At 46.7% G+C, this 24,918-nt stretch overlaps 1 protein-coding gene across 18 annotated transcripts in view; it reads right to left on the reverse strand.

Annotated features, from left to right (window-relative positions):
• Nucleotides 1–24,918, reverse strand: part of DYSF (dysferlin) — a gene marked incomplete at its 5' end in the record, with an annotated part of 204,335 nt that overhangs the window by 47,379 nt on the left and 132,038 nt on the right. For 8 of the 18 annotated variants that reach the window (XM_081069417.1, XM_081069419.1, XM_081069413.1 and 5 more), the window contains 4 exons: nt 15,753–15,829; nt 16,254–16,419; nt 17,484–17,645; nt 17,761–17,862. In XM_081069417.1, coding sequence (XP_080925543.1) covers nt 15,753–15,829; nt 16,254–16,419; nt 17,484–17,645; nt 17,761–17,862 — 507 coding nt within the window. Of the gene's footprint in view, nt 1–9,620; nt 9,684–15,752; nt 15,830–16,253; nt 16,420–17,483; nt 17,646–17,760; nt 17,863–20,591; nt 20,634–24,918 lie in introns of all 18 variants that reach the window. The other 10 variants (XM_081069415.1, XM_081069428.1, XM_081069424.1 and 7 more) reach the window with 2 other exon arrangements.

Genomic DNA, 24,918 nt, shown 5'->3' on the forward strand with positions numbered 1-24,918 from the left:
AGCATTTTACGAAAGAGATTGAAATTTAAAAAAAAGAACAAATAGAGTTTCTGGAGATTAAGAACTCAATAGAAGAAATCAAGAATGAAATAACCAGCTTAGGTAGTAGAGTTGACCAGATGGAGGAAAGAATCAGTGACATCGAAGACAGAAACCTGGCAATTACACAGATGGAAGAAGAAAGAGACTTGAGACTTAAAAGAAATGAAAGAACTCTACAAGAACTTTCTGACTCCATCAGAAAGAGCAATATAAGAATAATGGGCATACCAGAAGGAGAAGAAAAGAGAGAAGGGAATGGAGAATATATTCAAACAAATTGTTGATGAGAACTTCCTAAACTTGTGGACAGAACTGGATCCTCGAATGCAAGAAGCAAATAGAACACCTAATTACCTCAATCCCAACAGGCCTTCTCCAAGCCACATTGTATTGAAGCTGTCTAAAATCAACGACAAAGAAAGAATCCTCAAGGCAGCCAGGGAAAAGAAGACGGTGACCTACAAAGGAAATCCCATTAGATTATCATCAGATTTTTCACCAGAAACTCTACAAGCCAGGAGGGAGAGGAACCAAATATTCAAAGTATTGAAAGAGAGAAATTATGAGCCAAGAATCATATATCCAACAAAGATATCCTTTAGATATGCAGGAGGAATAAAGACCTTTCCAGACATACAGAAGCTAAGGGAATTTTCTAATACACGACCTGCACTACAAGAAATACTAAAGGAGGCTATTCAACCACCATCAACAGGGACAATTTGTGGCAACCAAAACATAAAATGGGGGAGAGTAAAGGCCTGAACCGAAATATGGGAATGGACAAAGTAAACGTGCTGAAGAAAATGGAATACTCTAAATATCAAACTTTCTTTTACATAAACTTAAGGGTAACCACTCAAAAAAATCCAGAACTGAAATATATACTGTAATAAAAGAAGAAACAGAGGGAAACATCATAGAATACCACCACACAGAAATAATAGACAATGACAAAAAGGCAAAGAAACAATGGAGACACAGCCTTACCAGAAAACCAAAGATAGAATGACAGGAAATCCTCACATATCAATAATCACCCTAAATGTAAATGGACTGAACTCACCAAAAAAAAGGCACAGAGTAGCAGATTGAATCAAAAAACTAAACCCAATCATGTGCTGTCTCCAAGAGACACATCTCAGCTACAAGGACAAGCATAGACTCAAAGTGAAAGGGTAGAAATTGACACTCCAAGCAAATGGTACCCAGAGAAAATCAGGTGTAGCCATAATGATATCAGATGAAACAGACTTCAGGGTGAAAAAGATAACAAGAGACAAAGATGGACATTTCATCATGGTAAAGGGGACTATACAACAAGAAGACATAACAGTCATCAATATTTATGCCCCCAATCAAGGAGCACCAAAATATACCAAGCAACTACTAACAGAACTAAAGGGAGAAATTGACCAAAACACAATTATACTAGGGGACCTAAATACATCATTGACAACTATGGATAGGTCATCCAAACAGAAAATAAATAACGAAATAGCAGTCATAAATGACACATTAGATGAAATGGACATAATTGACATATATAGAGCACTTCATCCTAAAACATCAGACTATGCATTCTTTTCTAGTGTACATGGAACATTCTCAAGGATAGACCATATATTGGGACACAAAATCAGCCTCAGCAAATTTAAGAAGATTGAAATCATACCAAGCATATTCTCTGATCACAAAGCTTTGAAATTGGATATCAACTGCAAAAAGAAAGCAGGAAAAAAAAAAAACACAAATACATGGAGATTAAACAACATACTTTTAAAGAATGACTGGATCAAAGAAGAAATAAGAGGAGAGATCAAAAGATACATAGAAACAAATGACAATGAAAATATATCCTACCAAAATTTTTGGGATGCCGCGAAAGCAGTTTTAAGAGGGAAATTTATATCATTACAGGCCTATCTCAAGAAACAAGAAAAATCCCAAATAAATAACTTCATGTTACACCTTAAAGAACTAGAAAAAGAAGAACAAGCGAAACCCAAGGTCAGCAGAAGAAAGGAGATAACAAAAATCAGAGCAGAACTAAACGAAATAGAGAACAAAAAGACAATAGAAAAAATTAATGTGACGAAGAGCTGGTTCTTTGAAAAGATTAACAAAATTGACAAACCCTTGGCTAGACTCACTAAGATAAAAAGAGAGAAGATACAATTAACAAAATCAGAAATGAAAAAGGGGAAGTTATCACAGAAATACAAAGGATCATCCAAGAATACTATGAAGGACTATATGCCACCAAATTCAATAACCTAGAAGAAATGGACAAGTTCTTAGAAACATAGCCTTCCAAGGCTGAACCGGAGAAGAACTGGAAAATCTAAACAGACCGATCACCAGTAACAAAATTGACCTTCCCAAAAGCAAAAGTCCGGGACCAGATGGCTTCACTAGTGAATTCTACCAAACCTTTAAAGAGGATCTAATACCAATCCTGCTCAAACTCTTCCAAAAAATTGAAGAAGAGTCAGTACTCCCTAACTGATTTTATGAGGCCAACATTACCCTGATACCAAAACCTGGTAAGGACAACACAAAAAAAGAAAACTACAGACCAATATCTCTGATGAATACAGATGCAAAAATCCTAAACAAAATAGTAGCAAATTGAATACAACAATGCATTAAAAAGATTATTCATCACTATCAAGTGGGGTTCATCCCTGGAGCACAGGATGGTTCAACATCTGCAAATCCATCAATGTGATACATCATATAAACAGAATATAGGACAAAAATCATATGATTATATCAATTGATGCAGAAAAAGCATTTGACAAGATACAACATCCATTTATGATTAAAACACTTAATAAAATAGGTATAGAAGGAAAATACCTTAACATAATAAAGGCCATATATGACAAGCCCTCAACTAATCTCATAATTAATGGTGAAAAACTGAAGCCCTTTGCTCTACGTTCAGGAACACGACAGGGCTGTCCCCTATCACCTCTGCTTTTCAACATAGTGTTGGAAGTCCTTGCCAGAGCAATCTGGCAAGAGAAAGAAATAAAAGGCATCCAAATTGGGAATGAAGAAGTTAAATTATCACTCTTTGCAGATGACATGATGCTATATATAGAACACCCTAAAGACTCCACCAAAAAGCTGTTAGAAACAATAAACGAATACAGTAAAGTTGCTGGCTACAAAATCAATGTACAAAAGTCATTGCATTGCTATATACTAACAATGAAATCTCAGAAAAAGAAATACAAAAAACAATTCCTTTTGCAACTGCAGCAAAAAGAATAAAATACCTGGGAATAAACTTAACCAAGGATGTGAAGGACCTATATGCTGAAAACTATAAGAGATTTTTGAAAGAAATTGAAGAAGACACAAAGAAATGGAAAGACATTCCATGCTCATGGATTGCAAGAATCAACATAGTTAAAATGGCCATATTACCCAAAGCAATATACAGATTTAATGCAATCCCCATCAAAATCCCAATGGCATTTTTTAAAGAAATAGAACAAAAAATCATCAGATTTGTTTGGAACCACAAAAGACCCCAAATAGCCAAAGCAATCTTAAGAAAAAAGAACAATGCTGGAGGTATCACACTCCCTGACTTTAGCTTGTACTACAGGGCGACAATAATCAAAACAGCATGGTAAAGGCAGAAAAACAGACACATAGACCAATGGAATAGAAATGAGAACCCAGAAATAAAACCACATAAATATGGACAGATACTTTTTGACAAAGAAGCTAAAAACATACAATGGAGGAAAGACAGCCTCTTCAATAAATGGTGCTGGGAGAACTGGAAAGCCAAGTGCAAAAGAATGAAACTGGACTGCTATCTGTCACCATGTACCAAAATTAATTCAAAATGGATCAAAGACTTAAGCATAAGACCTGACACAATAAACTGCATAGAAGAAAACATAGGTACTAAACTTATGGACCTTGGGTTCAAAGAGCATTTTATGAATTTGACTCCAAAGGCAATGGAAGTAAAAGCTGAAATAAACGAATGGGACTATATGAAACTTAAAAGCTTCTGCACAGCAAAAGAAACCATCAACAAAATAAAGAGGCAATCAACTGAATGGGAGAAGGTTTTTGCAAACATTGCTTCCGATAAGAGGCTAATATCCAAAATATACAAGGAACTCATGAAACTCAACAACAACAAAACAAACAACCCAATTGAAAAATGGGCAGAGGACCTGAAGAGACATTTCTCCAAAGAGGATATACAAATGGCAAATAGACATATGAAAAAATGCTCAACATCACTAAACAACAGAGAAATGCAAATAAAAACCACAATGTGATATCACCTCATTGTGGTGATATCACCTCACCCCAGTCAGAATGGCTATCATCAACAAGACAAATAACAAGTAACAAGTGTTGGAGAGGCTGTGGAGAAAAAGGAACCCTCATACACTGTTGGTGGGAATGCAGACTGGTGCAGCCGTTATGGAAGGCAGTGTGGAGGTTCCTCAAAAAATTACAAATAAAACTACTATATGACCCAGCAATCCCTCTCCTGGGTATCTACCAAAAAAATCTGAAAACATTTATACATAAAGACATGTGTGCTCTTTATGTTCATTGCAGCTTTGTTTACGGTAGCCAAGACATGGAAACAACCAAAATGTCCTTCGATAGATGAATGGATAAAGAAGTTGTGGTATATATACACAATGGAATACTATTCAGTGGTAAGAAAAGATGATATAGGAGCATTTGTGACAACATGGATGGATCTTGAGAGTATGATGCTAAGCGAAATAAGTCAGACAGAAAAAGCAGAGAATCCTATGATTTCACTGATATGTGGTATATAAACCAAAAACAACAAAAGAACAAGACAAACAAATGAGAAATAAAAACTCATAGACACAGACAGTAATTTAGTGGTTACCAGAAGGTAAGGGGGGCTGGGAGGTGGGAGATGAGGGTAAGGGGGATCAAATATATGGTGATGAAAGGAGAACTGACTCTGGGTGGTGAACACACAATGGGATTTACAGATGATGTAATACAGAATTGTACACCTGAAATCTATGTACATTTATTAACAATTGTCACCCCAATAAATTAAAAAAAAATTTCATACTCATTGGTGAACAATAAAAATATTAACTTTTAAACTAGGAACAGATAAGAATACTCTCTATTATCAGTTACATAGAATATTAAAGTGAAGATCCTAGGCAGTACAAGACAAAAAAAAAGAAATAATAAAAAAAAGAAAGAAAGAAAAAGTGCACAGAAGAATCAAAACTACAACTAATCATAAATTGTATGCTTGAATACACAGAAAATCCAGAAGAATTCTCAAATCAGTAGAATTAACTAGAGAGTTTCACAAAGTTTCTCACCAGCATGTGAAAATTAATTTCATTTATATACAAGCAAAAAAAAAAAAAGCATTAGAAAATGTACTTAAAAAATCCAACTAAAAAATAACAATAAAGCATAAAATAGCTAAAACTAAATCTAGTAAAAGCAGTACCATACTTTTGGGAGAAAATTGTAAAAGTTTATTGAAAGACATTAAAGAAGACCTAAATAAATGGAGAGATTTATCACGGTCGTGGTTAAAAGACAATATTATGAAAATGTCAATTCTCCTCAAATTGACCTAGAAACTCACTGTAACTCAATCACAAATCACAACAGTCTTTTAAAAAAAAAAAAAGTTGACAAGCTGACTCTAAAACTGAGGTGAAAAATCAAAGGACAAGAACAGCAATAACACTCCTGAAAATAAACAAGGTAGAATATTTCCTTTACCAGATGTCAAGACTTATTATAAAGTTATCATAAATAAGACAGTGAAGTATTAGTACAAGGAAAGACAAATAGACCAATGGAACAGAATAGAGAGCACACAAACTTAAATGGAAACCTGATACATGATGCAGCAATCATTCTAGATCAATGAGAAAGGACAAGTCATTCTGGAATAATATGAATTCACTGGTTATCTATGTGAAGAAAAAGAAATCTGATCTCGACCTCACGCTTTACACACACACACACACACACACACACACACACACATCAATTGCAAAGGGAATAAGAATTTAAGTATGAAAAGCAAAACTTTAGAATTTTTACAAGAAAATATACATAAATATCTCCTTTGAAAAAATTTTAAAACAACACAGAGAGAAATGAAATGATAGCCCAAGATATCCAAAATATACATAATAGGAATTTCAGAGGAAGAGAGCTGAAAAATGACTAGAGTCTAGAAATTAAAGAAACTAACCTAATAGAATTTTTAAAGAGCTGATTCTTTGGATGAAAAACAACTATAAAATAGATGAAATGCTATTAAGCCTTATAAAGAGAAATAACACAAATCTGTGAAATTAGGAGTGAGGATAAAAACAGAACAGATACTGAAGCATTTTCTTTTATTGTAATAACATGTACTATTGTAATAGGCACTATCTGGGGACATCTAAGCCACAAAAATGACTAAAAAAATAGAAAGTGATCAAAGAATTGCCTCCCCAAAAGATACTGGGCCAAGTTTTACAAAGGAGTACAGGATAGATGTATCTTATACAATCACACAAGGTGTGCATTCCTGAAAGTCTTTTATAATTCAAAACTCACATAATATAACACCGTTTTCAACAAAAGATCCTGGGTATCCTATTTACCATCTAAACCACAAATGCAATTCACCTGGCCACTACCTTTTAAATTACATAACTGTTTATCATTTTAAAATTTTGGTTGATTCATATTATTACACAATTTGTGCATAAGCAAGACTACTAAAATGTTTATAACATGCAATTTCCAACTTGCATAATTCATGTACATAAAGAGTGGCACAAGAGTATTTTCAAAGCTTTAAGAAACAACCATTCTCATTCCATAGAGATTGTTCAAGAGCACAGAAAATTACAGTAGACCACAACAAAATATTTTATGAGACTTACAGCCCTTATATCAAAACCTAACAAAGACAATCTAAAAGTAATCCCTATTAACTGAGATGCAAAAATCCTAAATAATAGCAAATATAACTCAATCATGTAGTCTAGAAGTTCTGCTTACAAACTTTCCCTTAACAAACGCTATCCAGCCTCTCTGAACAATCTGACTATGGTCCAGAGCCAAAGGACCATAGTCCTTTGAAAACCTGCAGCTAATTTAGTATGTCCACTGCAGCTTCTAACTGATGAGCCGTATGTTGACCAAGAGTCAATGTGTTTGTTCTCAAACCTGTTTATGCCAGTTATACTAATATGGTAATTAGATCAATATGTAAATATTACAAAGATGTGTAAAAGTTGAATTTGAAAAGAAAGGGCATTTTTATCTATGAAAACTAATTTAATGCTGTTGATTTCTTTTTAATGATGAAAGTTAAGGACAAATGAGATAGCAAAGAAGGTGGGAAGAGGGGATCTTAAACTTTAAAAGGCCTCCACACAGGTTTTTTTGCAGGTATCAATAAGATTTCATCGAACTTTAATAAACTGAAAGGGAAAAATCATAGGTAATGCATTTTGGATGTGGTGTATACCAGAGGATGAGGTGACACTCATAGGCATATCAAACTCCAAGAGGCCTTGGCACATGTCAAATGACTGACAAATGAAGATACGTGGATATGGTTAGAAATAAAACGTTTATGGTACCCATATATGACTTATAATGAGTCCTTATTTAATGAACTTTTTCAATTAGCCAGCCAACTACGTTTCTTGACTGACCGGATAAGAAGAGTTCAATTGTAATAACTATAATACCACGAACAATTGACCGCTTTGGGGGTTTACCCCAGGAATGCACGACAATGATATATTATATTAACAGGACAATGGAAAACAAATTGATTATCTTGATAAATGCCAAATGGCATAGGATAAAATTAAACTCCCATACCTAATTTTTTTAAGTTACTAACAAACTAATAATAAAGGACACAACCTTGACAAAACTAATATCTATCTGAAACTACGTCATTATCATAATTAATGGGAAAATGGTAGAAACCTTGTCATTAGAATCAGTAACTATGTAAGTTTGTTCACTAGTATCTCAGTTATCAAATATTATTTTGGAAACAGGAATAAGGTATAACTATTAGGAAGAAAGTGACATCTTTATTATTATTTGAAGAAAATTATCTTACCTACCTAGAAAACCTAGGTATAAAGAAAACCTAGGTAGGTTCACGGAATCAGTGAACAACTGTCAGAACGAATAAAGGAGCTTAATAAAAAGTCTGTTTCAAAGAAAATATATGAAAATGTTGTTTTCCTATAGTCTAGCAATAACCAGTTAGACAAAGTCATAAGAAAAAAGACACGCCATTTAGATAGCAATAAAGACTATAAAATACCTAGGAATAAATTTAACAAAAAATGGGATGGACCTGCATAAAGTAAATTAAAAATGACTCCTCTAAGGTACATAAAACAAGACAATATTAGAAATTAAGAAATTAAATGTCCAATGATAGAGCCATAATTAGAACTTTATGGATGACCATATAACGGAATGATATGCAGCCATTTTTAAAAGAATATAAAGACCTGGAAAAGCATTCACAATATACTTTTAAATAAAAGAAAATGCAAATTATAAAAAAGTACAACATGATTCCAATTCTGAAAAAAAAACAACTATGCACATGTGCCTAAAAGATATCTAAAAATGTAGGCATATTATACTCTTAACAGTGCTTATTGCCAACTAGTAGAAATACAGGTGGCTTTAACCGCCTGCCTGACACTATTTTGTGTTTTCTATATTTTCTACAAGGGGTAAATTAAAAGTAAAAAATTTAAATATACACTGCCTTCTCTGAAAAGCCCATAAAACACCCAATACAGCAATGCCTCCCCCTGGTACCATGAATGGAATTGGACTTTAGACAGGTCCTGTCTCGTATGCCTCCTCCACAGGTCAGCGGCTCCCCTTGGCCCTCAGTTTGAGACTTCACGAATACATACTAAAGACCTGATACTAAAGTCTTCTTGGAGGGACCCACAACCCATAAAGGTGACACACAGGAAATCAGTGCAGGCGGACAGAAGTAGGCCTGCTCAGAGCTGCAGGAGCAGACCAGGGGCCCCGGCAGACCGCTCAGAACCTGCTGGGGACAGCCAGGTTTCCTCAGTCCCACACGCCCTTCATGCCTCTGGGACGGACAGAGAAAGTCAACCTACCATTCATTGCCCACAGAGGCTTCTCGTGTCCCATATGCCAGCAGTCGGGGTCTAATCGAGTTACCAGTCCGTGCAACCCCAACAACCCACCCCTCACTCTCCCTCTTCCCCCAGTCCTCATGCAGAAATATAGGATTAAGGAAAATCCCAGCATGCATCAAGGTAACTCAGGGATGTCTATTTCTGAGAATCTTCCCTTAGTTTTCTCCCTACCCCTTCATCACAGCATAGGGCAGGTAACTATGTCCTGTGAGGGCTCAAGAAATACTTTCTTTCTTTCCCTCCCACTCTGCCCTCCTTTTTTCTCTCCCTTACTCCCTAGCCCCACTCTCAGCCCACCCCCCGGGGAATCAAGGAGCCCACAAATAGGCAAACAATACATACATGAGGACTGGATGGAGAAGATGCCATGTTAGTGGGGACCAGGCCCGACAGCCCGTCTGCAAGCTACAAATTAAACATGCTGGTTAGCGACCGGATTAGAGAAACCACCTCGGGAAAGGCTGAACAGCCCCAAGGACGTATTGCTCTCCCACCAGGCACCCTCTGCTCTCCCTTCAGGGAGGCTGCAAAAGTTGTGGGAGGAACATGTGTTTTGGAGTTGGACAAGCCTCGCTCCAAATCCTGGCCCCACTGCTTTACCACCCACATGACCTTGGGCAAGCCCTCTGACCTGAGTCAGCAACCCCATCTGGAGAATCAGCACAAAGCCTACCTCACAGGGCAACAGTGATGAGGGTATGAATGAGAGGAAGGCCGCGCACGCCTAGCACAGGTGAGGCACATGCAAGGGCCTTAGTCAATGCCTGCATCTCGCCCGCTTTCTCACTGCCCATGACACCACGGACTCAATGTCATTTTCACATGCCCTCCCAGGCTTTTAACCCTCCCATCTCAGACAAACTCCAGGCTCCCCATTATCCCTGGCGGTTTCTTCTAACAGCAGAGCCACATCAACCCCAGCTTGGGCATGGTTCCTAAGCTAAGTCTTCTCTCCTCAAGGACAAGAAGCCATCATGTGGCTTCCCCAAAACCTTGTATAAGAAGGGCTTTAAGAGCCTTAAATTCTAGCATGCCCCGTTATGCTACAGCAAGCTTTCTGCATCCTTTGCTGGCATCAGGACCTTGCCTGCCATCTTCTGGAACTGTGAATTGAAGCTTTATAGGATGAATCCCTAGGCTGCAGGTCCAGAGGTCCCCAGGAGTTAGGACAAGAAGCAGGTGACTTTTTCAGCGGTCATGACAATAGTCCTGGACATGGGGCTCTGGGTGAATGGGTACCAGTCAGGTGGAGAAGGCCATAAAATGCCTTCTAGGCAGAGGGGCTGGCAAGTACAAAGAGATAGAGGAACAAAGAAGCACAGCACATCCAAGAAAGAGCAAGTGATTCAGGAAGGCAGGCACTGGGGCAAAGGACATAGGGCTGGAGGGGTGGGAGACCAGCGGGACCCAGGGCTCCCAGGGTTAGACCCTCTCTTCCTGTCCACAGGAGGCCAAGCCCCAGGCCATCCTCCCTTTCTTGGCAGACATGCTCACCTGGGGGTCAGAAAGGGCTCAGGAACACATGGACAGTGAAGCCTGCCGGGAGCTGGAGAGGAGATGGGAACTACAGACCCATCCCTGCTCTGTGAAGGGGAATCACTCAGGGAACCCTTGCCTCCCTTACACTAGTCCTCAGGGCTGGCCAAAGCCAGAGCTGCACAGGAAGGCAGAAAGGCCAGTGGGCACCCAGCCAGGCCCCTGGATGGCTCTGGGGGTCTGGCCACATGTTGATGGGGATGGTGTGACCCCCGGAACAGACCAGATGAACTCCATGTGAAACTCCCAGCTGCCCAGAAACCGGCCCAGCCAGGCAGCAGCTCTGCCCCTCCTGTTCCCATTCTGAACCTCACAGAAGCCTTACTGTTATTTTTAATACAGTTCGTTTTTAGAAAGGTGAGAGGGAAACCGGCAGTTCACCAGAGCAAGAGAGAGAAAAAATAAAGCTAAACATAGTGCTCCAAAGATCTGGTCCAGCTTCCGAAATTACACGTTCCCCTTTGGGACTCAGGCATAATTTGTCGCTCCGGTTCTGGGAGCACGTTCCCACCTTCACGGCGTCCCAAAGACTATAACCAGAGCAGCTGGCTCAAAATTAGCTCAAGCAGGGGAGCCAGGGAGCAGCCAGCCCCAGCACCCCACCCACCCCACCCGATGGGCACAGGGCACAGGCCTGCATGCCTTGGGAAAACTCCTCCGCGCTAGCCTGTGTTTCCTTCATAACCCCCCAGGCACGCGCGCACGTGCACACACACACACACACACACACACACACACACTCCCACTACCAAGCTTTTGCCAAGCCACTCTACCTTCTAGGAAAGCCTTCCTCTCCCCTCTGCTGTATCAACCCCACCCAGCCTTTGAGGTTTTCCTCTCATCCCAGCCCCTGGGAGAAGGCTTCCTGATTACTTAGGCCACGCTGACCTCGCAGGGCCAAGAGAGCCCACCCCACGATCTTGGTGTCTTTGCTAACAAAGCGTTTCATCCCTCTGACATCACTCTAAGCATCTCATTTGAGATCTCATCTGTCTCCCAACCAGTGTGAAAACTTCTCCACTGTTCTTCTCTTTATGACCCTCAGTACACACAGATTCCCCACACCCAGAAGTTCTTCTTCTCTGGAAACTGAGAAAGGAGATTCCCTAGCCAAGGGGCTTTCTCAGAATTGTAGGCAAGAGTCACCCATGAACAAGTGACTCTATGGGCATCTAGTGTTTCGAAAGGGGGTGTTATGTGGGGAGGGCAGGGGTGCCAGCTCCACTTTGAGCCTCGAGGCCCTGTAAGGAAATGGGGGCACGCTCTCTGAGTGTGTGCCTGCACACGATTTCTCTTCCCATTTTCATAGTCAGAACTCCAAGAACCAGCTTAATGAAAAAGCAGACTACTAAATGAAGACCCCAATTTTGTTTTAAAGATAGAAATCGAGTCCAAATTCAGAGTCAGAGACAGAAAGAGAAGCCCAGGGGAAAGGCAAGGATAGAGAAGAATGTGTTCCAGCAGTTCATGCCGACGGCGTTCTTGGTTGAAGGCAATGCCTATTTGTTCATTTTTCTATTTTTTCCAAATTTTATATAATAAATGTATTAATAATCAGAGAAAAAGGAATAGATCTTTTTTTAAGGCAGAGCGCTAAATAGGATGAAATACCTGTGTCCCTTCTCTGAGGATATAGCCGGGCCGGCCTCGGAAAGTTAAAGGTCATGAGTCCTGCACCAGCACCACTGAAACTAGACACACCCTCAGGAGCTGGCACACACACCTGCTCCCAGCCTCCTCCTACCTCTCACACTCATCACACCCATTATGTGTGTGCATACGTCACACACGTGCACACACACACTAGCCCCGCCCCCAGGCTATGGGTCTATAAGCTACACAAAGGACAGCTGTACAGACCAAAAGTAAACTGTGGAGGTAATATGCATGAGCCTACCTCACCCAGCCCCCACCACCACGGAGAAGAGTTCAACAGGCCCAGCGCCCACCCACGAGCAACCATCCTCACCCCCAGAGACGGGCACTGCCCTACGGGCCCTGGAAGGCCGAGGGGACAGATCTGTCTCATACACACATTTTAGATCATCTCTAGGACTGACCACTCTTGACAGGAAACAGAACATTCTTAGAATCCTGAGGACCCAAGCATCAGGAAAGTCTGAGGTGACACTTTCTAATGCGTGGCAGGCTCATCCCAGGAACTGGGTGCATGACGGTGAGGAGGTTCATCTGCAGAGAAGGTGCAACGGAGGAAGGAGATGGGAGGAACCAAGACGGAAGCCAGCTGTGGCAAGAGCGTATCTGAAGCAGGGGAGGAGCCCTCAGCTGGGTCCATAGGACCACATCACTGTGAGAACGAAACAGGCTGCCGAGAAACGGGTGGGACAAACAGGAGCCAGGCGAAATCCAAATTCTGCCATACTTCTTATCCCTCCCATCCCCAGAGGCCAGGGCCCTCTATTCTAGCTGCACTGAGAGAGCGGAGAGGGGATGAATAATCTGGCAAACCATTTGGAACTGGAACCCACGGCCTCCTGGACCAGCCTTGGAATGCCTGGTCCTCCCAAGTGTCAGGAGTTGAGCAGGAAAGATGGAGTGAGTAAAAGATTTCCTGGACCAGCCAAATCAGACCAATGGATCTCAGAAAACAACACCATACAAAATCGGTTTTTCCCAAAGCCTCCATCAGACTCCATCAGGCAGGGCTTCCCACTGGCGTCCAGACTCCTTAAGAATCAGGTTATGTCTCCTCCATCAGACAGGGTGCTCAATGAAGGCAGGGGCCAAGCCTCCTCCGTCACGCCGTCCTTCTCCGTGCCCACCTCTGAGATGCTGTGAGCCTGTCCCAATGTGATCACACGTTCAGGACCCCAGATCCCAGCTCATCACCCTCTGCCTGACCAGCAACTCTCGTCAGAGTGGCCGTGGGCTCCCACAAAGAGCACAGACCCTGCTCTGGCTCAGACCCCAGCCCCAGTCCATTCATGTCAACACCCAGAGGACATCCAGACTGGGCCTCCTCACTGTCTGCCTCGGGCTGTGCTCGTAGCCAGAAGGACCCAAAATAGTCACCGCCACCCCGAGCCTGTAGGCATTTGAAGGGCAGCACACAATGGAAATCCTGCGAGGCAAGCCCCGCACCTCCCCTCACAGACTCAGACAGCCCACTGAGGGGCTGGGAAATGGGAGCCAGGATCATGCAAACTGGAGTTTGGGGCTAATTATCTGTCTAATTCAGCTACAAACACCCACACAGGCCAGAAGGCACTAGCACTGAGTATAGCTGAATGCTGTGTAGGACCATCTGAAATTTCCACTTGGTTTCCCCAGTCAAGAGAAGCTCCTTCTTAGACCCCTTCCAGAGAGAAGGCAGGTCATCCATCCACCCACCTATCCGTCCATCTGTCTATCCATTCACCCACGCAAGCAGACTTCATTGAACACCTCCTTCTAAGCCAGGCCCTGTGATGGGCAAGAAGGGCACAAAGAGGAACGCAGCCAGTCACTGCCCTACACCTAGTCTGGGGAAGATGCTGCCATTTACAGAGAAAAGCAGGACCCAAGGCAAGTGCAATGACCAAGACATCGATGGGACTTGTAGGAAAAGGGGAGGAGCCAAAGAAGGATCCTGGAAGTAGGTGACCACAACTAAGTTGAGTCTTAAAAAATAACCAGCAGTTGCTAGAGGTGTCTCCAGCAGAAAGGATGGTGGGGTGGAGCCCTGGAGAGCCGTGGACATGGGAGAAATGGAGAGTTCAGGACTTCTGAGCACTCTTAGCATCAGTGAAATTATAAAGCAAGACCTCTTGTTTTGATAGCAGAGAGGGCTGCACACCAGCGATGGTCCCTTGGAAGTGGCACAAAGGTGTAAGAGATGAAATCAGAGAAATTAGCCCGAAATGTCAGGGCAAGTCCCTATACACACATCCCTAGGGACAGCTTTGAGGATCCTAAGCCCAACACCCAAGTTTGTTCTGCTCTCAAGGCTAATATTTGATTGAGGGTTTAAAGAAAACAAAGCCCGCTGAAGTGCCACACTATCCCTGGGTGAATAAACAGGCTGTGGGCCCGAGGACACAAGTAGGATCTGCATGGGCTAGGAGGCCCTGCCTCCAGGCAACCAGGAAACTCTGGGAGCCCCAGGTGCCAGGGTGTGACCAGCATCTCGTGAAGCTGAGAGGAAGCTGACAGCCTAGAACAGATGGCCAGTTAAAGGCTGGCGCTCTCCATCTCCACGGTAGAAAGGGCTGGCTGGTCTCAGCTCTACGGGACCCAGAGCCACCCCAGGACCCTAGGTAAGGATAGTGCTCCCCCCTTAGGAAGAAATGCCACAGACCTCCTGCCATGCTATTTGGCATGGGTATCATGCTGTTCGGCCCTAGGGTGCCGACTGAGTACATAACAAAGAAACGCCCCTTATCTGCTGCAGAGTTGAAACCCTTGAATAAGGCCCCTCCCCTGCCCTCCTCCCTTCCTTTCCCTGGAGGTGGAGGAATGGGTTGAGGGGTCTATTGGCTTAGACACAGACCCCTCCTCTTGAGCTGCCTCCAACTGCCACTAAGCACAAGTCCAGAGGGACCTGGCTGAGGGAAGGCGAGGGGACTGGAGCACCCCAAAGAGTACCCACTCGCTGCCTCTCCATTCTCTCTCATTTGCTCCTCACACAGGTTTCCTGGGTGATCGCGAAGGGGGAGCCCTCAACATGGCTCTCAAGGTAGAGGGATCATTTTTCTCATATGCTTTTGAGAAAAATGATTGGGTCCTGCCTGGAGGACCACACACAGCTTCCGCCCAACCCTCCCACCCCACTCCCGACCAGACTGAAAACTCCATCTAGGTCCCTCCATCTGTACAGTGTCCAGAGGGAGATATCTTATAGACATCATGTGATAAGGAAGGTGGAAGAGACAGGGTGGGGGCAATCTAGGCCGGCTCTTGATGGGAAGCAGTGTCTCTCCCCGGGACCCAGCATCCTACCTGGACGGGGATGAGGGGCTCCTTGTCGTCAATGTCAATGAGCACATGTTCCCCAGGACTGAGCAAGCTCACATCATCTGTAGGGGAGAGTAGGTACATGGGAATAGTCTGAGCGGGGGCTCCCTCTGGGGGCTCGCCCCTCCCCAGCCACAAGACTCAGCCAGGGAACCATGAGACAAAACCCCTCAGTTTCTCCAAGTTTCCCAATCTGTGTCTTTCTCTCCCTCCCACCCAAATCTTCCCTCTCCTATCTCTCTGAGAGGTGAGAGCCCTCACCTCTCAGCCCCCACAGGCACAGGTCCCCGCTCCTTGTGTACCCAGCCCAGAGCCAGGTGATACCCTGAAGAAGGCGAAATCCCCACCCTTCTGGTCAGCTGAGAAGAAACCACCTGTCATTCAGGTCCCAGTAAAAGGAGGACTTTGGGACACATCTCAAAGGGAGGTCTCACCGGCAGAGCCCCCTCTGGCCCAGCCCTCCCCATCAACAGCTGCTCCCCCTACCTGGGCTGCCCTGTGGGGACGGACTCTCCTCTGAGTAGGGGTCACACAGGAAGCTCTCCAGGGAACGGATGGTACACTGGCCCACCACAGGCCGGCGGCCAAACTGGCGGTTATCAATGACCTTGACCACGATCGGGGGACAGTAGAGCTCCTCCCTGGGCAGCATCTGGGCAGAGAAAGAGGGAAGCTCTGAGCAGTGGGCTGAACCCACCTGTGGGAGGTATCAGAGGAGGGAGGGGGTCCTTCTTCGCAGGACAAACTCACAGATGAGAGAGAATGACTATAAACTCACAGAAACCCACAGGTAGTGGTTGGCTGAACCCAGGAGCCGGCCAAGGCAGTAGAAGGCACACACCTTTTCCTCCCACCTCTTGAATGCTGTACGCAGAGGCTGGCTTTTCCCCCAGAGCTTTACCTTCCAAACACATCCAGCTCAGCCCGAAGTGAAAGCAAGTCTCCTTTCCCTGAACCCTCACTGGCTGGGAGGGGAAGAGGGAAGAAGTTGGCCCAGGACTCAACATTTCTTGCAGACAGTCCCCCCCAAGTGGATACTCAAGAGTTGGCTTACAGACTGAGATTCTTCTCCCCACCCCACCCCACCCCCCAGCCCCAAAAGCACTTTGAACACAACTTGAAATAATTTATATGCTCTCCTTCGGTGGCGGGTTTGGCTCAGCCAGGAGGACGCTCCTGTTGACAGCCACTGGGCCTGGAATTTCTACAGTGCTTTCATCTTGCAAACCATGTTCCTTTCCTCAGACTTGCCCTACTCTGGCCACTGAGCCCAGGCAACCCCCGGAACTGAAGAGGACTGGGGCCTGAGGGCCTCGGGAGTGAACCCCTCTGTGGGTGCCCAGGCAGGGCGGCCCAGCTCAGGAAAGGTCTAGAGAAACCACGGAAGGTCAGAGCCCTGGCAGGCCCCTGAGGGGTCCTTTGAGGCACTGCGACCTGCTCAAGGGAAAACAGCCGTGGATGGGTCCTTGGGACTTCTGTGGACTTGGGATCTGGGTAGGTGGGAGCAAGCTGGCCCCACTGTGCTGCTCACAGGCTTCAGCTCTTCTGGCAAGGGGAGTGTGAGCATTTCCTCCCCATTCTCACAGGCAAGTGAGGTGGGAGATGCTGGGACCCACACAGGACCCCACGGAGAGTCGAACCGCAGGCTGCTTGGGGTCCCAAGGAAATTCTAGCCCCCAGGACACTGGAAGGGGACAGCAGGAAGGTTGAGCTCACCACTTCCATGAAGAGGGTGCAGATGTCAAAGTTGGGGTTCTTCCGGAGGTTCCTGATGACACAGGACTGTACCATCTGGCCCCCGCACTCCACCACGAGGCTGGGGGCAGAGACACTGGCGAGCTGGTAACTCTTCATGTTCCGAAGGCCCCATGCCAGGATCTGGGGACACATGGTGAGGAGAGAAGCTGGAAAGGCCCCAGGGCCCAGGAAAGGCTGGGCTGTCCAGGGGCAGGGCCAGGCTGCCCTCCGACCCCTACCCGGGGGCTGGGCTCACCTCGATGGCAGTACGCTGGAGAACTGGCTTGATGTTCTGGGGAACCATGTAGACGTTGGCCTCCCTCTGGGGTGGCGGGTAGGGGAGGTCTGTGTCCTCTGACTGCAGGGATGGAGGGTAGAACAGAGACAGAGGAGGGGAGAAGGCGAGACAGAGAGATACGAAAGGAGGACAGGGAAGACAGGAAAAAGGGCCATGTATGGAGAGAGACAGAAACAGAGGGGCAAGGACACATAAGTGGGCAAACAGGCAGGCAGACATGAGAGAGCTAAGTCAGTTTTTCCAAGTACCATCTTCTCCAGGATCCCAATTTGAGAACCTTGTCCCAGGGCTCAGGTCACCCTGTTTCAAATGAACCCCAGGTCATCCCTCCTCCCACAATGCAGGCTCTGATGCACCGGGGAGCTGCTCAGGGTCATCCCATCTCTGACACACACACACACACACACACACACACACACACACACACACACACTCCCTGCCCACTCCATCCGGACACATCCACTTCACCCCCTCGGTCCGGGACAGGACTATGTGCCCTCCCACTGGCCTGGTTCTCCTGCCCCTTGACTCAGACCCTCCTGACTTACCATCCACCCTGGTGTTCCGTTTCTACCCCCACACCCATCACAGACACCTGTCAGCCCCAAACGCCCACCTCTCACACTTGTCCACCATGAGGACAGAGCACTTGCACTGGGAACCAGAAAGAGTCGTTAGCAGTAGGAGGAAAGGGATATAAATCTACAGCACCAAAAGGCGCCACTGGGGAGGCCCCTTCACCACACACAGTGGAGATGAGCACGGTATGTGTCAACTCTGGCCTACTGAGAGTTTGCCAAAAAGACGTGGGCAAGAATCCTCAATGACCGCTAAGAATGACATGGAGAAGCAGACGGGGGCAAGGGAAGCAGGCACTACTGTGGATTAGGCAGGCACTGCCACGTCTCACAATGGTGGGAACACTCTGGGTATGAATCTGGCTCTGTTAATTAACTTATGTCACCTCTCTATGGCTCAATTGTTTCATCTATAAAATGGTTATCAAAAGTTATCAACCACTAAAGGTTAGTGTGAGGCTTGAAGAAGTTAATACAACATTTAGAAGAGTGCTTGATTCATGTAAACTCACAATAATAGGAATACTAGCCCACACGGCACCTTTGCGACAATTAGAGAAAGATGTTCCTTAAAGCTCTTTACTTCCATGTCAGAAAATTATCATATTTTGCTAGTTTATTAGAACAAGACACTTTACTGCCACCTACTGGAAAATTGTTATAATAAATACAAATGTGTTATGTCTGCACTGGAAATTGCACCCCCCCTTAGTCACAGGGACCTTGTGCAGTGCACAACCTGCACATCCATACCTGGACACCCTAACCTTAAGGAAATGTTAACTATAGTTAAAAGGACTATGCTGGACACTTTACAGAGCTTGCCTCATGTAATCTCACTTAATAAACAATTAAACCATTGGATTCCTTCTCCAACTGACTTGCTCGGCGTTCTTTCTCAAAGAATGGTGTATCCATCTACATATGCTCTGATGTTGTTGGTGGGAGCAGCTGGAGCAGAGAGCACACCCGCTTCCTCCCATCTCATCACTTCACAACCAACTCCAGCTGTTACTCCTGCCCAATGACACACGAATGATGCCACACTTCCCTGAACTACAGTGATAAGAATCTCATTTCTAGAACCAATCCAGACCTTGATTCTAGTTCCAGCCCTGTCACTTCCTCGCTGTTTGACCTTAGGCAAATTACTCAACCTCCGTGATTCACATCCTCAGATGAAGATCTGGGATTACAATGTCCTTACAAAGTTGCTCTGAGAATTCAGTAAGAGAACAAATTCAAAGAGCGTCTGGCACACGGGGGTGCTTAATAAACAATAATGATTACTGGATTGCTGTCGGTGCCATCGCTTTTACCATTAGCATTGTTGTTGATCTCCCAGGGTGACCTGAAGAGAACTGAGCCACCGGAAGCATCTCTCAGAACAACACTGGCTTCACACATATCCTACGTCACCAGGGCACAAAGTGGAGGAATTCGCCGTTTTCCTCCAGACTCACAATGCAGGTGACATCATGTAGGAAGCATGTACATTTCTAGACTGACTGAGAGACAGATGCCATCAGCAGGGTGGGGTGGGGGTGACATGCAGGGCTGCCACAGGGCACAGCTCCAGGGGCTGCTGTGCACATCTCGGTCAACATGAATGGTGCCCCTGGAGGGTGGCGTCAGGGCCTGGACAGCCACCACAATGGCCTGGCTGCTATGAGGACACCTGGCTTGGTGCCCACCCTTGGCACTCCAAGGCCACCAGCTGCAGTGGCTGCAGATCAACGGCTGCCTCTTTCAAAGAAGGGCGAGGCCTGCAGACCTGCTCGTGGCCTGTTTGTGACCTGCTTGAGGCTAATATCCAGTCCAATGTGGGCCCAGGGCCCAAAGCCCAAGATGCAAAAGGGCAAAAAGAAGGGATCAGGGAGGGAACCACCCCAAGACCCCCTGGCTGAAGAGGCAGAAAGATAAGCCGTTCTCACACAGTTGCAACATTCTCCTGAAATCACCCAAGAAAACTCATTCATATATTTCCCTTTTCCCAGAACATTCCTCTCCAGGCCCCCAAACTCTGGGCAGCATCCCTTGGACCTGTTTTTATCCCTCATTTCCATGTTCCCTCTTTCCTTCCAGGCTTCCTTGAGCTCAGAGTTGAAGACGTTCCTCTCTGTATGCTGAGGACCAGGCCCCCCATTGTCAGGGACCTGTTTACAGAAGAGGACAGGGCACAAAACCCTTGAGAAGGATAGACTCCAGTACCGTTTGGAGGAGACCCTGGAGGAAGAAGGCAGGTGCACACAGCTGTAGAGCGCCAGGCCCAGAGGAGGCAGTAGGGAGAGACAAGCAGAGATAGTGGTTAGACGTGCGTCCATGGGGCAGCTTCCTTGGCACGAGGCCACCAGTCTCATCCCCAAACCGTCTCTGTCCACCTCACTGTTCCCAGGGCTCCCAGGACATCCTTGGTCCCTGTCATTTGTTGCCACTCCCCAGGACCCCTGCCTTTACAGCCCCCCTCCTGCCCAGCCTGCAAACTGCCAGCATGGTCCTCTGTCCCCTGCCCACTGTGCACAGCACATTGCCCGTCTGTAGCGGTGGAGTTATCACTGTGCTGCGGTGCCTAAACGCTGATTCCCAGACTCCTCTCGTGTGGTCCTCCTCAAATGTCCATGCTATCTGCTGGATCTTTTCCTTCCCCATTTAAAGACGGTCTCTCAGATCCACCCCTGCCCTCCCTCCCTCTCCTCTTTCTTCCTGCAAAGGACTGCCTCCATCCATCCTCTCTCTTATTTCCACACGGCCCTCTGCCCAGCGCACTCAGCTCTGCTCCCTTCATCCGCTCCCTGGAAATTTCTCTCTCCAAACTCAACGACAGCCTGCTTGAAATCCAACCCATAAGCCGCTCACCAGCTCCGATCTCTCTCACTCCCTCAGCAGCCTCTGGCCAGCTGACCTCGGCCTCTTTCTTAAATCCATCCCTCTGGTTCCACACTGGCCGCCACCTTCTCTACCCTCTGCTTTTTGAGTCTCCTCCCTGCACAGTTCTCTCCAAGGCTTTCTGCTCCGAAACATCTCTCCTGAACCCCAGACCCACGTCCCAGCCTCTTACTGCTCAATTCGTCCGTGTGTCCTACTAGCCTCTCACACTCAGTTTGTCCAAAACTGGATTCTCTAACTTCCCCTTCAAAACCTGCTCTTTTCAAATGTCGCCTCAGAAAGCCACCCCACCATCCACCTCGACAACCAAGCCAAAAAGTCCCACGTCACTCTCAGCTCTCCTCCCCCTTATCACCATGTCTGATTGATCGCCTGGCCGGGGCGATTCTGCCTCCCACATCTCTCACATGTTCATCCCCCGTCTTCTTCCTGCAGCTCAGGCCACCACCCTCTCTCACCTGGATTCCTCAGCATCTTCCTAAGTGGTCTCCTTGCCTCTGGTTTTGTACAGCTGCTCCCCACAACAAATGCATGCTGTGCTCTGCAGCCAAGGCGCCCTATCTAAGAATGTCACTCTGTTTGAGAGCCTTCAGAGGTTCCTTACCTGCTCAGGAGGAAGTCCAAACTCTTTGACAAGGCCGCCAAGACCCCTCACCTCCTAGCTCCTTTGGACTTCCCGGGTCTCACCTCTCACCAGATCCCTTTCCCTTCTGGGACCCTAGAGAGTGACAAGCCACCTCCCTGAACATGCTCACGCCTGCCCTTCTGAACACTTGCAGGTTGCAGGAGACACCATGCTCTCTTTACCAGTGAGGCTTGCAGCTCATGGGCCCCTCTGTCTGAAAGGTCTTCCCACTTCATCTGGCTACCTCCTACTTGGATTTCAGGTCTCCGTTTCAATCTTTCCCAGGGCCCTGAGCTTAAGTTAAACACTTAATGGTTAACACTCATGGTTCCCACAGCAACTTGACTCACTCCCGTTGAAAGACACAAAACCCTATGCCATCTCTATGTGGTCATTTGTCTATGACCCCCGTGAAACCAGCAATTCAACACACAGGTACCACAGCTGAATCCTCTGTCCAATAAATAATGGATTATGAATGGATAGCTGAAGGGAAGGAGGGGTGGCAGAGGGATGAAGGGTGTGTGGGTGGATGAAGAACTGACTCCGACATATTCTCCCCTCCTTCCCTTCCCACACTTTAGTCTGCCCCAGCCTGTCCCCTGGTCCTCGCCAAGCCCTCCCCTCCCCTGCGCCTGCTCATGGTTCCCTCTGTTTGAATGGGCTTCCCTTACCCTCTTCCTGAATCTAACACAACTTTCAGGGCCTCGTTCAAGTTCTCTATCCTCCAGAAAATCTCCCCAACCATTCTTATAAGCCTGCTCTCTGACTTCTTGGAAATCTGCCTAAAAGTGACCCTGTGTCCAAGTTTCCCAAGGTCCTAAGAGGTCTCTGATATCTCACACGTGGGTCCTGTGGCCTTGGCCAGATGGCCAGCTCTTGTGCCCGAGATTCTCAAGTTTTTTCTGGTCCAGCCAACCTGAGGTACACCACCCCCCTCCAGGACAGTGATTCTCAATAAGGGTGGGCCGCAGTGGTTCTTATCAGAACTGGGGAAGCATATCAACATTGCCAGGCGGGGGGTGGGGAGGGGAATGTACACTGAAAGTGCCACCAGGACATCCTGACCCACTGTCCTATGTGTGACAGGAGACTCTGAGAACTGCAGCTCTCGGGGGCAGCCTTAGAATATAAGCCTAGCTAGATATAAAGCCACATTGGAGCAACCCCTTCCTTGATCACCCTCCCACCCGCCCTAAATGCAGTGCAGACCTGGGGCTGGACCACTGATGGGGTTCTGCAGGGACGCAAGGCGTTTACCAAGCCGCTCAGACCAAGACAAGGACCCAAGGACAAATGAGGCTCTTTCTTCTCTCAGATTAGCAGAACTGTCCTAATGCCCCCTTTGGTCTGTCCATCCTGCTGTCTAGAATGGGAGCAAAGGCCCTAAACTGCGTACGGGGCTTCCTCCCCCAGTCCTAGGGGCCACCACACTAGACAGACATTCATTCCCAAGGCAGGGGGTAGTGTTGGCCCATCCAGCCACGGAGATCAGTTCTGCCATCAGTAGCCCACAGACCCCCACTTCGCCCAGCGGGGTACAGTCAGGGAAACCCTCTGGACATTCAGATCCTGGCTCCTCAGGGAGCTCCAGGCGGGGGCAGCCAGGCAGGCTGGGAGGGTTCCATTGTCTGCCTGCCCCACCCAGCTCGTTAGGAATAACATGTTGCTCTAATTACACTTCGGAGGAAAAACAGTGTTTTAAATTAAGGCCTTGGGGGAGGGATGGGGGATGGGGGACCACTGGGCTTATTTTCCTGATTGCAAAACACCAAATTTTTCCTTCTAGTGGATTTGGGATTGCAGGAGACTACCTCGGGTACATCTCAGACTAAAAGCCATACGTTGTCGCCTGGCTTTGGAAGGGCAGGAGTGACAGCTGGTTGGCCCCCTGAGCCTGCAGTGAAAACAGCCACAGAGCATGCAGTCCCTTCTTCTAGGGCATCCCCTCCGCAGAGGACAGGAGAAGCCTAACCAAGGGCACTACTCCAACCATGCCTCCTGCGCCCACCTCAGGGGCCCCCGAGCGAGTCTTCCTCTGCACATGTCCACATCCTAGGGGCCCCTGGTTGTTAAGGAATCAGCCATCCCCTCTTCTGCCGCGTGTGCGTGCATGTGTGTGTGTTCTTGTAAGTGTACACACTCGCACACACACGTGCATGTGCACACTCTCCAGTTCTCAGGAAATCTAAAATTGCAGCTTCTTTGAACTCATTCCCCTTGGCAGCACGGACTGCCTTTGTTCTCCAGACAAAAAGGAAAAGAAACGAGACAGAGGGCTCAGAAGAGGCGGGAGCAGGAGGGAGAGAAGGAGCCAGGGCCAAGGAGCAAACAGAGGAAGAGGGAAACTCGAAGGGAGAGCGGGAAGAGGGGAAAGCGAGCAAGGCTCAGGAAGAGAGGAAAACAGCAGGCAACAGAGAAAGACAGGAGCGGGAGCCAGGAGGGAAGCCCCCCTCCACCCGTGCTCTCTCCAAGGACCCACCTCTCCCTCATGTAACCAAAGCCTAACCACAGGACGTAACAGTTCCTCTTCTCTGCCTAGAGCGCCCAGATAGGGGTGCCCAAGATAGATATAGAGCCTGGGGGAGGGAAAATCTTGCCCAACAAACTGGCCCCAGGTGCTGACATGCCCCCAACCCAAGGCCCTGCCACCTGGATCCCTACACCTTTCTGCCAAGCCCTGCTTCAGAAGCGAGCTCAGTGTCACCTCTTCCAGGAAGCCATCTCCACTGTCCTCCATCTGCTCAGAGAGCCCTCAGCATGGACAGATGGCATTTCATCTCATTCAGGGACACTTTGTCACCCACACAGCCTTGGGCTGCACTGGCCCAAAGGCACTCCCCACTGAAGAGGCCTGTCCTTAAACCACCCTTCAGTCACCCACGCCTCCTAGCTGGTCTCTCCTCCTGCCCCTTGCCCCCAACCATACTCCGGCAGCCAGATAACTTCCTAAGTACCTATCTGCCCTCTCTGCTCCCAGACTTGCAGGCCCTCCCGTGGCCAGGGGCCCAGAGTCTAAGCTCCTGG

Source organism: Rhinolophus hipposideros (assembly GCF_964194185.1).
Source record: "Rhinolophus hipposideros genome assembly, chromosome: 12".
Lineage (NCBI taxonomy): Eukaryota > Metazoa > Chordata > Mammalia > Chiroptera > Rhinolophidae > Rhinolophus > Rhinolophus hipposideros.